The following is a 13,701-nucleotide window of genomic DNA, read 5'->3' as shown; positions in this document are numbered from 1 at the left end:
CGCCTTCGTAGCCATTATAAAGCGGAAAGGATGGCCCCATTTTCGTATTGCTGAGAAAACAGGGTATTGCGCATAGTCAGTTGCTGCCGCTCTAAACGACCATCGCTTCTTTCCTCTAAAACCACAGTGGGTTAGGCAGCAATTTCGGATAAAACGTGATTCCTCTGTTCCGCCTTAAACACACAAAGCGCGTCTAAATCCATGATCCGCCATGAGAGAGTGTGAACGGGATTTAGCATTGTGACATAAATTGCAGAAGTTCCTGGGCTTTGTTAGACTGCGCCTCCAGTCACGCGAGATGTTAACTCGCCTCCGCTAGCAGGGGGGGGCAGCCGGCCAGACCCTTGTGAGAAGGCGAATCCTGTACACCGCCCTGGCGCATCCGGTTGAAAGCGAGTGTTGATCTTGGTGATCAAACGGCAGAGTTTATACCTTTTGAAGTAATACGCAAGGCTATTTTAACGTATTTTTACCTTTTTTAAGGTATAATCTACGCATTTTGATTAGCGTGATCAACACGCGCTTTCAACCAGATGCGCCAGGGTGGTGTAGATACAGTACTCGTATTAGCCAGCGTTACACCAAACACACCAAGCTAAAGATAGATGCCAGTTCTCCGAGGTCGAAGTGTTGCCAAGCCAGCAAAGGCTTGGCGCATTGCATTGCCGAAGACTGCCACTCCCTGTCCCGATGAATGATATGGAGCACAATACACGTGACAATCCACCAATCGGTGATTTGGTGCAACTCGGCAATTGACGTGCAACGTTAGTGCCCAAGTGCAATAACAAACGACCCGGCGTTATGTAACTAGGCATCAACAACTCTCATACCCACAACAATGGACTCAGAAAGTCGTCCTTCTATACCTCAGTACGATCGCATCAGTTCGTGGCTTGCTTCTGGGCATGAATCCTGCCTCCCTCTCACTCCTCCGCCCGACGACAACTCGAAGCTGCGCCCAGCTCCCTTGAAGCGGAAGCGCGCCATGTCCCTCCCCGCGAGTGTGCCCGCCTCTAGCTCGCATCGCAGCGACAGCCCGAAGCGGCGAAGAACTGACGATGCCGATGATGTTCAGCCTGAGCAGAGCGCGTCGCAACTTGGAAGCGAAACTCCACTAGCTTTGAACGAAAGGAATACATTCAGCCCTCCCGCTAGTCGTGTTTCCTCAAGTCCGAAACGTTCATCAAGCCCGACGCGCGAGACGCCAATTATACTGAGGAGTGCGTGGCCGCCGGTGTTGACAGAGAGCCTTAATGGCCTAAAGGAGGCTCCCCCAGAGCACGCCGAACGACTCGGTGACCGGCTTGCCGAGGGCGTTGATTTTGGCTTCATTCCTTATGGCTTGCAGGTATGTGCATTTAACTCAATGTTCCTAAGTCAGATTCTCATGCCTCTAGCATGTCATCAAGAACGACCCCGAAGTGGGCCACCAAACCACCAAACCGGCCGACTTCGACCGCAGTGACACGCGGTCCGCCGAGGAGCTGTCGACCATATGGAAGGAAGCCAAGAAGATCTTTCTCAATGCGCGCGATTGCAAGGATGGAAGCCGGGATGAGAATGCGTGGTGCGATGATGTGGTGCGGCCTCTGGTTCAATTGGCCATGGAATTATACGGTAACGACAGATGGTGGTTCCAGAGCGTGTACGTGCACCTTCCCCGACTCCCCTCAAGACATAGCTAACCCGCCATTCGTCCAGTCAATCACAGTCCATCAATCCCCTTTATCTCTCCACGATCCCCGCCCCCACCCTCACCGACTCCACCCGCCGCAAACCCATCGACCGCAAAACCGACTACGCCCTCTCATACTCGCATCGCGACTCTAATATTTCAGCCCTCTATAAAAGACTCGACGCCGCAAATAATAGGGAAATCGGACACACTCTCGATACATTTACAAAGCGGACCGCTCTCTTTTCTGGCTTTGAGGTTAAACCTGCATCCGGAGACCACACCGAGGCAGAACTGCAGATGAGTATATGGATCGCCGCATCTTTGCGCAAAAAGTGGGAACTTGCACGAATCGCGCAAGCTCAGTTCGAGCCAACGACGATGGTCGAGCCTGCGTTTACCATTGTTGGACATGAACATTCCGTCTACTACGCGTTTCCGCGCGAGGATCTAGTGTCTGAGAGAAGTGGTGTGCATGTTCTAGGCCCAGATCTGGACCGGTTTGAGAGGCTAAGTACAGATTCAATACGTGGAATTTTTCGGTTGGTTATGTTGTATGGGAATTTACTGAAGTATGGGATGGATGAGGGAGAGGACGGGTATTGGGGAGGGTTCTTTAGGCCCATTCTGAATCAGATGGCCGGCATCTCTCAAGATCACGTTAATTAAATTTAGTAGCCTACAATCACTACTAATGATTCTTGGGAGGAGAAATGTTGTCACAATATATAAGTGAGATGGCATTGCCCGAACCAAGTGATAATGCATGGTAAAGGCAGTCGAGGTGGAGATACATGAGTGATAGTCTTCTCTTGGTGTTGGGGATGTTTTACGTTACATAATCAGGTTCAAAATCGAACCAGGACCCTATTGGCCAGATGAGCCCTTCGGCCTTACTCCTTGTTTTGTATTCTATCAAATGTAGCAATACCTGGTTGAATATATGTATTGGTGAAAAGGCCGCCTCATTTGGAGGGATTGCCCTTTGATTTTCGGGGCTTTTTCATCTGCACCAATGCTTAACAGATTGCCCAGCGAAGGGTCCAACGTTGGGTGTGGTTGTGCCCTAATTCAATGGGTCCTGTTCTGGTTCCCGCTGTGGATCCGTTTCCAGTGCCCAGTTTCGGAACTCGCTCCTCTATTTTGGCTGCGCCCTTAGAATCTCTTAGAACGTGTAATATGAAGATGCATCAGCGCAGTAGGCTTGTATGCGGGCGTTCAAATGTTCCAAAAAAATAGGTCAAAATTGGGCCTAATGAAGGTGCTGTTCTGTGAGTATTTGTATCTCTTCATCTAATACAAGTCAATTTCTCAAATCGCCACCTACTCCCTCTAAGAATGGCCATTTGAGCAACAATACACCCCCCACATATATTCAACGTCTTATCAGCCGAATATCTTCTCAAGACGTAACTATTATACTCCGTCGGCTCACAATCACACCTATCGCATCGCCACCCCTTCCTTTCGTTAATCTCCTTCCCAGTCTTTTCGGTCTCTTTCGTCCTTTTGCACTTGCCATTTTCGCGGCCGCGGTCTCCATCGGCTTCAACGTTCGTCTCAATATCAAATCGTCAGCCTCTCTCCTTTAGCGTTAATGAACTTAAATGAAGCACATCACCACGCTTCCAATTTAAGAGCCGACATTCTCTTGAAATTTGAGAATAAATCTCACCTTCATCATAGTTGTGGAACCCTCGAGTGATCTTCACCTTTGTAAGATCTTCCACAATGGACAGGTGAATGGATGATGTTTAATAGACGCAACGGGTCAACGGCAAACGAAGTATCTGAAATGTCTCCCAGTGTTTCTTGGAAGAGTCTGTGACGTAGACATACACGTATGTTATGCCATGAGTTGGAGCTGCATCGCGAAGTTCAACGGTGATTGTCGTGTGAACCGGTTGGGGTTTAGGAGTACTTCGCATGCATAGTGACAGAGCGTAGGCACCGTACCCACTTCTCCGCCGAAGCACGCAGCGCCGGGAGCAGCAGCAGCGCTAGCAGCGTCGTGATAATTACATTGACCGTGATCGAGCTGTCTACCAAAATCGGACTCCCTACCACCCTGTTGCCTACTACCCTGTAACTCACCACCCCTTGTTACCTACACCCCCTCCTGTTGCCTACACCTTCCTCATGTATATATAAGGCTCCTTGGAACCAGTTTAAATAGACAGAGTCCTCATTTTTTTTCTAATCTACATAGATCGACACAAGCTCTTGTCCTGCTCGAAGATCTCAAACTTGAATGTCCTGACGCCCGCATTCAGCGCCGCGGCGTCGAGGCACTCGAGCTTCGCAGCCCGCGCGCAGGGACGCGTAGGCGGAATAGTCGAGGTCCCAGAATTCGACGACGCCGGTGCGCCCGGTCTCAGCCTCGATCTCGGCGAGCTCGGCGAGCGCGGCGGCGCGGGCCGTGGCGATGACTTTGGCGGCGCGGAGACGCGCGAAGTGCTTGACGGCTTCTTTGCCGGGGCTGACATTAGCGCCCGTTATTATGACGGTTTTGCTAGAGAAGTTGACGGCCGGGACGGGCGGTTTGAAGACTGGTTGTGTGTAGATTTCAGACGACCATTTTGTCTGCGAAGTTATTCCTTGCAACGCTGCTTCGCGTCCAACAGTTTATCGATAAGGACCAACCAATCAAATCGTTAGAATCAATGAGCCGTGATAAGATATTTGAGGCTTTTGATATGTATATAAAACGCTGTAAGAGCTTAATTTTTGGTGGAGAGTCGTGTGATATATGAGCTCTAGCGCTCGTCCTTCCTGCGGAATAGAATTCTACAGGCACGATTGGAAGGCATGGTGGTTAATTATATTACTATAAAATTGTTTAGGCGCGTCTGCGAACATTTGAAGACGGTATTCGCGCACGGACCAACACTTGTTGGACGCCAGCGTTGCAAGGGATATTAGTGGACGCAGTTTCGAGCAGGCGACAGAGGCCAGCCTATAAGAGGACCTTTGTTAGTAACTTCTTCGAAACCTTCAGAGCGGGGATGGGAGATTGCCTCACAAGGCAACAAACATTTCAATCCTGGATCCTCCAAGCTGAAATGTCTCAATATCATCATTTTATCCCACGATTCATCTTGAAGAACTTTGCACACCCCTTCCAGCCGCCAAATGACGCCTCCAAAGGATCATCCAAACGCGGCAAGCGTAGGCGGAAGAATGGGCATTTCGCTGGCGAGCCTATGCTCCACACGATTAACCTGGCCGGGGAGACAGGGGAGATCGACGAGACCCCAGTATCACGCACGTTTGGTCTAAAAGATATGTATCGGGACTTTGCGGAGGCCTCTAATCAACACTATCTCGAAGAGCAGCTCTCACGCCTCGAGTCTTCCGCGGGCAGAATCATCAGCAAGATCCTGAAAGCTTTTGAAGCGGGGGAAACCGAGGTGTGGCTTGTCCGTCGGGAACGAGATACCTTGCGCAAGTTCATCTTCATTATGAAATACAGAGGCTCGGGGTTTCACAGACGTTTCTATCATCAAGATGCGGAAAGATACTCCGCAAATGATAGGGTTAAAATGTTAAAATACATGCAAGAGAAAGGTTTCAAGAAGCCAATCGATGTATGGTTCAACAACATAAAGGAAATGCTCATGCAAGAGAAAGGTTTCAAGAAGCCAATCGATGTATGGTTCAACAACATAAAGGAAATGCTGGAACTAGAGATGGATTTGAAAGATAAATGGATAAGGGAGCTGAGAGACCGTATATATCCAGACGATGCAATGTGGTTTATTGCCAACACGCAGATGAAGTATCTCGCCTTCTGCACGGCATCCAATAAAGATGACGAGTTCCTATTGACTGAGAACCTCTACAACATCTACGAGGGCCCAAGCAGCTATGCGACAAATCCGGAGACAGGCGAGAACACCCTGAAGGCTTACACAGAGTACCACACATTTTCTATAATATCGCCAAAACTAGTGATGGTACTTCGGAGCGTCATCTTGCCCGTTCCTGAGGAAGACTCAAACGAAAGTATGAAGGAATGGCGGAGCTTTTGGTACAACGATACCATTATGCAACATAATGATCCGTTGATGGCGGGCTCCAAGCTACTGGACCTTCCTATCGCCAAAGCGCGTAATTCATACACAAGATTTAAAGACGGCAAGCTAGTTCTCAAAGAAGGCGAAGACGGATCCCGTCGTGCATATCACAAATTCTACTTCCGCTTTTTTCCTATCTCGACCGATCATGTCAACAAGATTAATTCGATTATGTTGGAGGAATCGCATAGTATCTCAACCATCACCTTCAAGTCTCGGCTTGGAGCCCGTAAGGCGTTGGAATACTACTTAGGCATGCCTCGGAATCACCCAGACTTATACAGCTACAGGCATTTTGAGGATGTACCCGATGGTCTGGGGCGACTTTTTATTAAGAAGTTGGAGCAAGCACTTGAAAAACTGGGCTCTGTAACAGTAGCTGTGGACAAAGTGCAAAAGCCGAAGAGTGACCCTGAAGATGCACTCGACATCCTAAGTGAAATGCTGGAAAAAGCTCTCCCAAAAGAATCATCTGAGACCATGAAACTCTATATGAAACTAGGTCGGTTTATCGGTTTAATAGATTCAGGTTTTGAACTGACCCTTTCCAGGCGGAAGTGGCAAGACCATGTTCAAGGACGTGGACCAATCAGCTAAGATGCTCAATTTGCGAATCAAAATAGACGTCTGGTCCAAGGGAATTGACGAAAGTATCAGAGAAGAAATCCGAAACCATCTAAGAGATCTATTCTGTCAGCTTCCAGCGCGGCGCGTTTGGTTCTACCTCAAACATATCAGATGTCTTGAGCTTAATGAAAGAAGGCCAGATGATATAAATTTCCATCTGGAGGATCTGATGGACGGAGCTGAGGATGTGATCGTAAATGGTCAATACTCTTTATTCGATCAATCCACTTCTTTGGTCTTCCTCTAATACTGCCACAGCAAACCACATAATTCGCGCTAACGACCTATGTCGTTTGATGTACTTCGCTACGTTGAACCATGNCCGCATGACCAAAAATCCAGGCTTCGACGTTTCTGCTGAGATCACTCTTGATGAAGCTGGCGCCAGGCGTCTCTGGCAGATAAAAAGGCTTGCTTTCGGCCAACCTGGTAAGAATTGTTATTTTATTCCTAGCCGCAATAATTGCTAATATCTAGAACTTGGCAGGCAGTATCTGTGACTGCGGTAAGCTAGCATACTCACGTTTTGTACGAGTCTCTCTCTAATAACTTGACCAGGTATCACTGTAATCGAAGAGAAAGCTAGATTATTCAAAAATACGGTCCGTATGATGCGGATCCATGAACCTTATAGGAATCCCTTTTGGACTGAAGATGAAAATATCGAGATGGCTACAAGAGTCATGATTCGCGACGATTTTTCTAATCTTGTGGGCAAGAGACTCTCAAATCGAGATTTGAAATCTCTTGAAAGAGTGCTTTTCGGTGTCGTTTATCCTACTCTTGGCTGTCCTCCTTGACTGTATGAGTCTATCAAAGTATGTTACAAAGATATTTTCCTTGCCTAATCATGAAGTTGGAGAGAGTTAGCTGGGTATTCTGGAGCCATTTCCTGTGTCTGGTTAAAGGAAATTGTTAAATGCTCATGCATCCTTGCATTATCTATTCTGCACTCATCCTAGCCTTTGATGCTAGAATTTCACGAGGCAATGAAAACTAATTACAAATCTAGAAAGCAACTCGCTTGATGACCCAAAGAGCCTTCTAACACCAATTTAGAGTCATTCAATTCGCTTTGATATCCTCATCCAAGATAACCTGCATCGCCATCTTGAAGAATTCTGAAAGCCACTCACCGCCACCTCCTCCGACCAAAATTCCCTTAATATGATCGTCAGTCACCGTTCGTAGTTTCTCTTGAGCATCTCCGGCAACGTTATCTACCTTCGCACATTTCCCAACCCCTCCCTGAGTCATAACCATGTTTTTGAGCGTATCGTATCCCGGATCCACCCCATCCTTCATACGCGCCCACATCATCGTTCCAAGATTATCGGCATTTAGAGGGCCGGCGTCTACAATTTTCTCTTCAGTAGATTCCAGCGACTCGCCTTCCTCAATGTTTCGCCCGAGCAGCACGCTCGTCAGTCGATGCTTCCACATGCACTCCTCCGGCGCCGTGAGGATGTAGAAGTCGCCAGCAAAGCCGCTCCAGCACCTGACGTACGCGTCTCGTTTCTTGATCTGGTCGGGTGTCTTTTGCACCTCAGTCATTGCTGCCGTGAAGGCTGTATGGAGAGGCGTTGGAAGAAGGCCTGCGCGCACTTGGGCGCTGAGCATGGCGCGGTTGAAGCGGTTTTGGAGTGAGTTCGGAAGGAAATTATGGCCGGGATCGAAGTCGCGATGGAAGATCATGTTGAGGACGGAGATGGGCTGGCCTTTCATGGCCCGGAAGTTGTCGCAGCGGATGGTATTACGCACTACAGCCCGATTTTTAGAGTGATAGGAACCATGCGAATAGATCATGGGAACTCTATTGAATGCATTAGCAGATATTCCTAGGCAGGGCGCTAGTTTTGTGGGGGCGGAGGAGTTCAGAAAGTTTTAAGGTCTTCACACGTATGTTTTGAGTTCGCAGTCCAAGTTTCGACGAGATATTCGGGGGCGCTTTCGAACCCGCGCTCACGCTTGACACGGCCGTCGGCGGTGCGTTTAGTCATTTCGAAAAAAATTGACAGTTGAAATATGGTAGACGAAGTGAGGCTGAGAGAGAAGACGTCTATTTGAGAGAGCTGCCCATTCACCTTTAGCCATGTGACGTGAATGAGAGGCTGTGGCGTATTTTGCATCTATTCACTTATAAGAATTAAACCGCGAGAATACTACTAGAGCGCTTCAGAGGGGCTGAAAAAGATCGTCTCGAATGACTGCAATAATCTAAAGCAGTTTATAATATGTACCAGTCACTAAGGTGCTGGGGGGATGGGGCAAGTTTAGATAATGTTGGACCTGCCAGTGAGTAAGGAGAATGATGACGACACTACTTTCTTAGGAATTTAGGCTTAGCTCTAGATAGTATTTAATTCGTTCTAAAAAATGGAATGACCTCCTTTGAAGTGGGATATGCAGATACAACCGAGCTAAATAAAATAAATAAATGCAGAGAAATTAAAGAGAGAAAAGGTTCACCTTGGAGGCAAGTGCGAACGCTGGCCGGCTATCCTCGCGGTCCAACGACCGGCTGTGCCAGTGAGGTTATCCATATTCGATATTGATTAACGATTATTGAATATTGAATATTGAACGTCAATATTCAATATCAATACAAAAACCGTCAATATTCAATATATTGAATATTGAATATTTTATATATATATGGCAGTATTTAACGGTTTTACATAGTTATATACATGAAATTAGGGTATGCTATAGGCCGCGGTATAAATAATAGGTAGGAAATAGGTAAAAGATATATAGTGGAGGGAAAAGAGGTAGGGGGAGGGGGGGAGCATTGTGTCTAAATGCTGTACACGCCTGTGCACGGATCCTACTTTATCACGTGTTTCAATTTTGTATGGAGGCTTGGCTCAATATTCAATATTCAATAAAATGTTCAATATAAGTTGGCGGTTCAATATCAATATCAATACGCCCTTATATTGATGTTGAATATAGAATACCTCACTGGGCTGTGCCAAGCAGTATCTACTCCTGATCCTGACCGGTGGGCCAGCTAGCCTCTATGTCAGGATCGAAAGGACAGAATATATTTACATTATATATCGACGAACAAGGTAAATTGGAATTATCACTCGAACCCAATACACTAGCCTCACGTGTCTACCCCTCGGGGTCCCGGATCTCCGAACATTTTAGAGTGAATGTCAGAGCCGAGAGATAACAAGTACTGAGAATAGGTAAGTTGGTGTTACGGTTGTGCCAATAAAGGATGGCCCTCTCCTGACGTTATGCAGATCATCCAGTATGACTTGGCTAGACTATTTCGGTCAATTCAAGATACGATATCGGATTTCGAGGATAAATGTCACGAATGGAAACCATAATCTAGAAAACAAGAATTGAGTGTCACCGGTCAAAAGAGGGTTTTTTTGATATTGAGAGAATTATGGAATAGGCTCACACGTATATAACAAGCCTACATAAACTGCACCAAAACGGCTAATTACTCACACTTCCCGCGCTACCACTGCGTGCAAGGATTCTTCAATCTGTAGCAGAGCTAAAGGTAGCCTCGCATAGCGTAAAGGGAGTGCGATGATCGACTCTCTTCGTAGGTATGATAACAGGTCCATTTGAAAGTAATTTTCTAATAGTGCCTTAAAAACGATTAAAGTACATTTAAGGAATTATACAGTCAAAACACCAATGATAATTATCTAAACGGCATGAAAATACCCCTGGTGCTGGATCGGCGCCAAAGGAGAACGTTGCGGCCACCCTAGCGAGATACGCCGAAGGCCCCCTAGCCGCTAACACACTCTGATGCCTATGTTAAAGGTTTCTTGGCCTCTGTTTTTGGACGCCAGACTCTTCGCATGAAATGGTACTGCTCTCTTGTGTCCCACTTTATGACTAAGCGTAGCCCAACTATATAGTTAGCCCCTGCACCCGCTATTAGGGTGTGTCTGGGTGGGGTGCATCAGAAGAACAATCATTTGGAGCAACTTGAGGGTGAATTGATCTATCTACGAGGGCTTCTATAGGAGGAATGAGGCTAAATAGAAAGTAATTACGCTGACGAATCAATGGAGAGTTATAGGATTGACGGGTACTGCGCAGGTTGAACTGCCGAGCTGATGTAGCTAGAAAGTTCAGTTACAGTGTGAGGGTCTACCCCTTTTCCCCCCTTCCCCCCTTCCTGGTGTATAACGAATTCCTCCGTAGCCCTCATTTCAATTTACAGTGGCTAGAATCTTCCCCCTATGCGCTTGGTGATGTCCGCAACCCTTGGAGATAATGGACCTGTCATTGGAAACAGTCAGTGGGAGCGTTTCGGCGGATCAACCTGTAACTGGGGGTGAATAGACTAGAAGAACATACCCTTTATACAGGTAGACGATTGATCCACGTCATAGGAAAGAAAGATATTTTGGTACTTGCCAATCATTTCGATATCTTCTTTCCTGTCCGCTACTACGCAACGAAGCTCCTCCAGCGTCTTTATCCACAAAATATTTCCATTGTGTTTCTGATTTGGATCAGCACCGATATCGAGAAGCATCTGGATAATCTGCAGTTGAGCTAGTTTCGCGTCTTTTGACATCTGCTTCCAGATGGCCGGTATGGAAATGAGGAAATCGGTCCATAGAGAAGATAACTCGATCTTACTCCAGAGAGAGGATCTATCCTCCCTTGACATATCGATGAGTAGTCGGACCATGGATGGGTAGAATGTCGATCCATACTTTAAAGAAACAGAGGATCTTAGCGCGAAGCCCAGTAGTGTCTTGATGCTCGGAAGTGAGGAGGCGCACGTGTGTAATTTGTGAGAAATGTATTCGCAAAGACCATTTTGTACCATGCCCCCAATGAAGCAATGTTGCAAAAGTTCTATAGTTGTTCTCTTTTCCAAGGGTTCCGAGGCGCCTTCAATATGGCACAAGAATTTGAGTGTGAATATAGTGCGTTCAAACTCATCAAGCGTTTCGACTTCTGGTCTTCGATAATTCCTTTCCGATACTTGGGTGTAGTATATCAAGTCCTCTGCCAACTCGTTAAGATGTCTGCTCTGAAACTTGCCTTCCATGGGTAAAGCTTTGATTTGCGCCAGAATTGCTTGACAAATGGCCGAAACGGGCTGGAAGTCAGCGGCAACTCCGCCCTTGATCATGTTCTGCATGTCCTTTGTATTGAGAAAATCTCGTACTGTCCTGTGGAGAAATTCAACTTTGTAGATGAGAAAAAACTCAGAGACTTGAGTGTCATCGAATTGCGTTGATATATCCCAGAAATCGTCGATATTCTTGCGGAGAAACTCTCGCCGGCTTTGGGTTTCGTCAAAGTTGGTTATTTCAAGCAAACCATTGCAGCGAGCATTCAGACGTCGCTTCATGGTTCTAAGCCGATAAAGAACTTCCTGGCATGCTAAAGGCTTAACGCCTGCATTGATCGCGAAGCAAGAATCTTCTTCATCGAGGTAGGAGAACGTCATTAAAGAGAGTGGCTGTGACGCTTGAAGAGCTACATCGAATGTCTCCGCAGCTCGTTCATGGTAGGTCTCGTCAGTTGTGACAAGGATGTGCAGAAAATAATCTTCTAGCTTCGATGGGAGAAGCCAGATCCGCCGTTGCAACTCGGATATCCTGTCGCAGTTGACAAGACCTTGGAGGAGTGAGCGTACGATCAGGAATACCCAGAGGAATACCCCATCGGCTTTGTTCACGATTTCATCCACAAGCTCTTGATATCGAGAGTCTCTCTCCCGCAGAGACATGAAATGAGAGCTGGCCTCTAGCGTATTTCGGACGTACAGCTCGATGTCATGCTTTGTGATATCTTCGAGAAACAATTTAAAATCATGTTCATGCCCAAATGCCTCTTGAAATACATTCCACGGTCGGCTGGAGAGGCAAATCTTAACGTCCTCTGATTCCGCAAGGCCTTTGAGAATTTGAATGACATCTAGGTGACTCCCGTCATATTCATCAAGACCATCAATAAAGAGGCAGAACTTCGCAGATATGGTCCCTTGTTGTTGAATCCGGCCGAATGTTTCCTTTAATTCCCATTGAGTCCATGGTGCAGAGTCCGAATGATAACAGGCCCTCTCCGCCCACCGCGTGGGCACCGATACGGGCATTAAATAAGGACACTTGCACAGAATTTCAAATAGAAGGGACTGAAGCAGACCCTCTACTGATCTCTGCATTTCTGTGCCAGAGTTCCAGAAGAAGAAACTTGCTGTAACGAGATCTTTATTCCCAGCCCATAGTCTTAACTCGGAGATTGTTCTCGGATTGTCACATAGAAATTTGACAAGAGTGGATTTACCAGAACCGGGTTTTCCAGCGACCCAGAAGATGCCATTCTTAAATCGCAGCCAGTCTGCGAATTTGAACTGCGCGCACGAGTCGTCTGAAGTTGTTCGGGGTGCATATGCCCATTCAAATGTTCTTTTATGCGCTTCTGGGATCTGAGCGTGTCGCACTTTCATAGATCTAAAGCGCAAGCTCTTTAAAATGCGTTGTTCGGTGGCTAATCGATTCCCTTCTGTGGCCCACTTGGACAGAGTGGTTGCGATATTGCTGAGTTTCGGGGATATATCCTTTGTTTTGTCTTCAATATCGCGCGTTGCATACTTCAGGTCCTGGAGCGTCTCAACAAGGGAGACTTTCATGGCTAGTAGGCTAGTCATATCCTTCTCTCTGTGAGACGCCTGGTCTGAAAGTTCTACCAACATTTTAATGACATTTGATTGGCTATCTCTGGACATGAATGTCGGAAACTGCATAAAAGAACACAAAACAGCAAGGCTTACTTTAGAATTCTCAAGAGACAGAGTGCCATTCTCATTCGAAATTGCTCCAATTTATCTCTTATACTATCGATTTTGCTCTCGTTCCAGATAATTCTTGCAGCTTGCAAGAAACTTTCCCATTTGCTGGTTCGTCCGTTGCCCTTCACCTTCTCTAACAATCCAAGAAGATCATCCGCAACATTGTCGCAATCTTTTGCTAGGAAGATCAATTCCTTCTCGTCATTGGAAGTATTCTCTGCTGTAGCGACTGACGTGGACGAGGATGACAGGTTATGAATAAGCCGCTTGAGGCTCTTCGTGGCAGACTCAAGATCTGTGTGCTCTTTGGAAACTCCATTTGTTGATTTGTGCACCTCTCGGCCTTTGGAGAATAACTTGCTGCCGAAGTCGATGAATTGAACAATGTTGGCCGTTAGGGATAGGGCGGCGAAAGTCTCGAGAACCATAGTGGGTTCGCTTAACTAGGTGCGTACGTCTTATCGAGAAGGGTTATACGGAGGGAGAAGCGGTGGTTCTTTAAGACTTTTGAAACTTAATAAGTA

The 13,701-nt window shown here is 46.8% G+C and overlaps 4 protein-coding genes across 4 annotated transcripts; 2 read left to right on the top strand and 2 right to left on the bottom strand.

The window, feature by feature from the left end:
* The first annotated feature begins 929 nt into the window (after positions 1 to 929).
* On the top strand, positions 930 to 2,564 carry K441DRAFT_647952 (uncharacterized protein). The gene is made up of 3 exons (XM_067646873.1): positions 930 to 1,351; positions 1,401 to 1,648; positions 1,705 to 2,564. The coding sequence occupies exons 1-3, from the start codon at positions 989 to 991 to the stop codon at positions 2,345 to 2,347; spliced, it is 1,254 nt and encodes a 417-aa protein (XP_067497232.1). The 5' UTR covers positions 930 to 988; the 3' UTR covers positions 2,348 to 2,564.
* A 2,114-nt stretch (positions 2,565 to 4,678) lies between these two features.
* K441DRAFT_670211 (uncharacterized protein) lies at positions 4,679 to 7,415 on the top strand. Its single transcript, XM_067650250.1, has 6 exons — positions 4,679 to 5,245; positions 5,309 to 6,256; positions 6,306 to 6,581; positions 6,640 to 6,810; positions 6,869 to 6,886; positions 6,940 to 7,415. The coding sequence occupies exons 1-6, from the start codon at positions 4,741 to 4,743 to the stop codon at positions 7,179 to 7,181; spliced, it is 2,160 nt and encodes a 719-aa protein (XP_067497231.1). The 5' UTR covers positions 4,679 to 4,740; the 3' UTR covers positions 7,182 to 7,415.
* Positions 7,416 to 7,446: 31 nt separating this feature from the next.
* K441DRAFT_682373 (uncharacterized protein) lies at positions 7,447 to 8,381 on the bottom strand (the record flags this gene model as incomplete). Its single annotated transcript, XM_067651564.1, has 2 exons — positions 7,447 to 8,194; positions 8,281 to 8,381. 2 exons carry the CDS (start codon positions 8,379 to 8,381, stop codon positions 7,447 to 7,449), a joined length of 849 nt encoding a protein of 282 aa, XP_067497230.1.
* A 1,957-nt stretch (positions 8,382 to 10,338) lies between these two features.
* Positions 10,339 to 13,695, bottom strand: K441DRAFT_670209 (uncharacterized protein). The gene is made up of 3 exons (XM_067650249.1): positions 13,160 to 13,695; positions 10,723 to 13,106; positions 10,339 to 10,644 (listed from the first exon to the last, which is right to left on the bottom strand). Exons 1-3 carry the CDS (start codon positions 13,603 to 13,605, stop codon positions 10,589 to 10,591), a joined length of 2,886 nt encoding a protein of 961 aa, XP_067497229.1. The 5' UTR covers positions 13,606 to 13,695; the 3' UTR covers positions 10,339 to 10,588.
* Between the last annotated feature and the right edge of the window lie 6 nt (positions 13,696 to 13,701).

This window comes from Cenococcum geophilum (genome assembly GCF_001692895.1).
Source record: "Cenococcum geophilum 1.58 unplaced genomic scaffold K441scaffold_80, whole genome shotgun sequence".
NCBI lineage: Eukaryota > Fungi > Ascomycota > Dothideomycetes > Gloniales > Gloniaceae > Cenococcum > Cenococcum geophilum.
The sequence above is the reverse complement of the archived record's forward strand: the minus strand, read 5'-3'. Positions and strand labels throughout refer to the sequence as shown.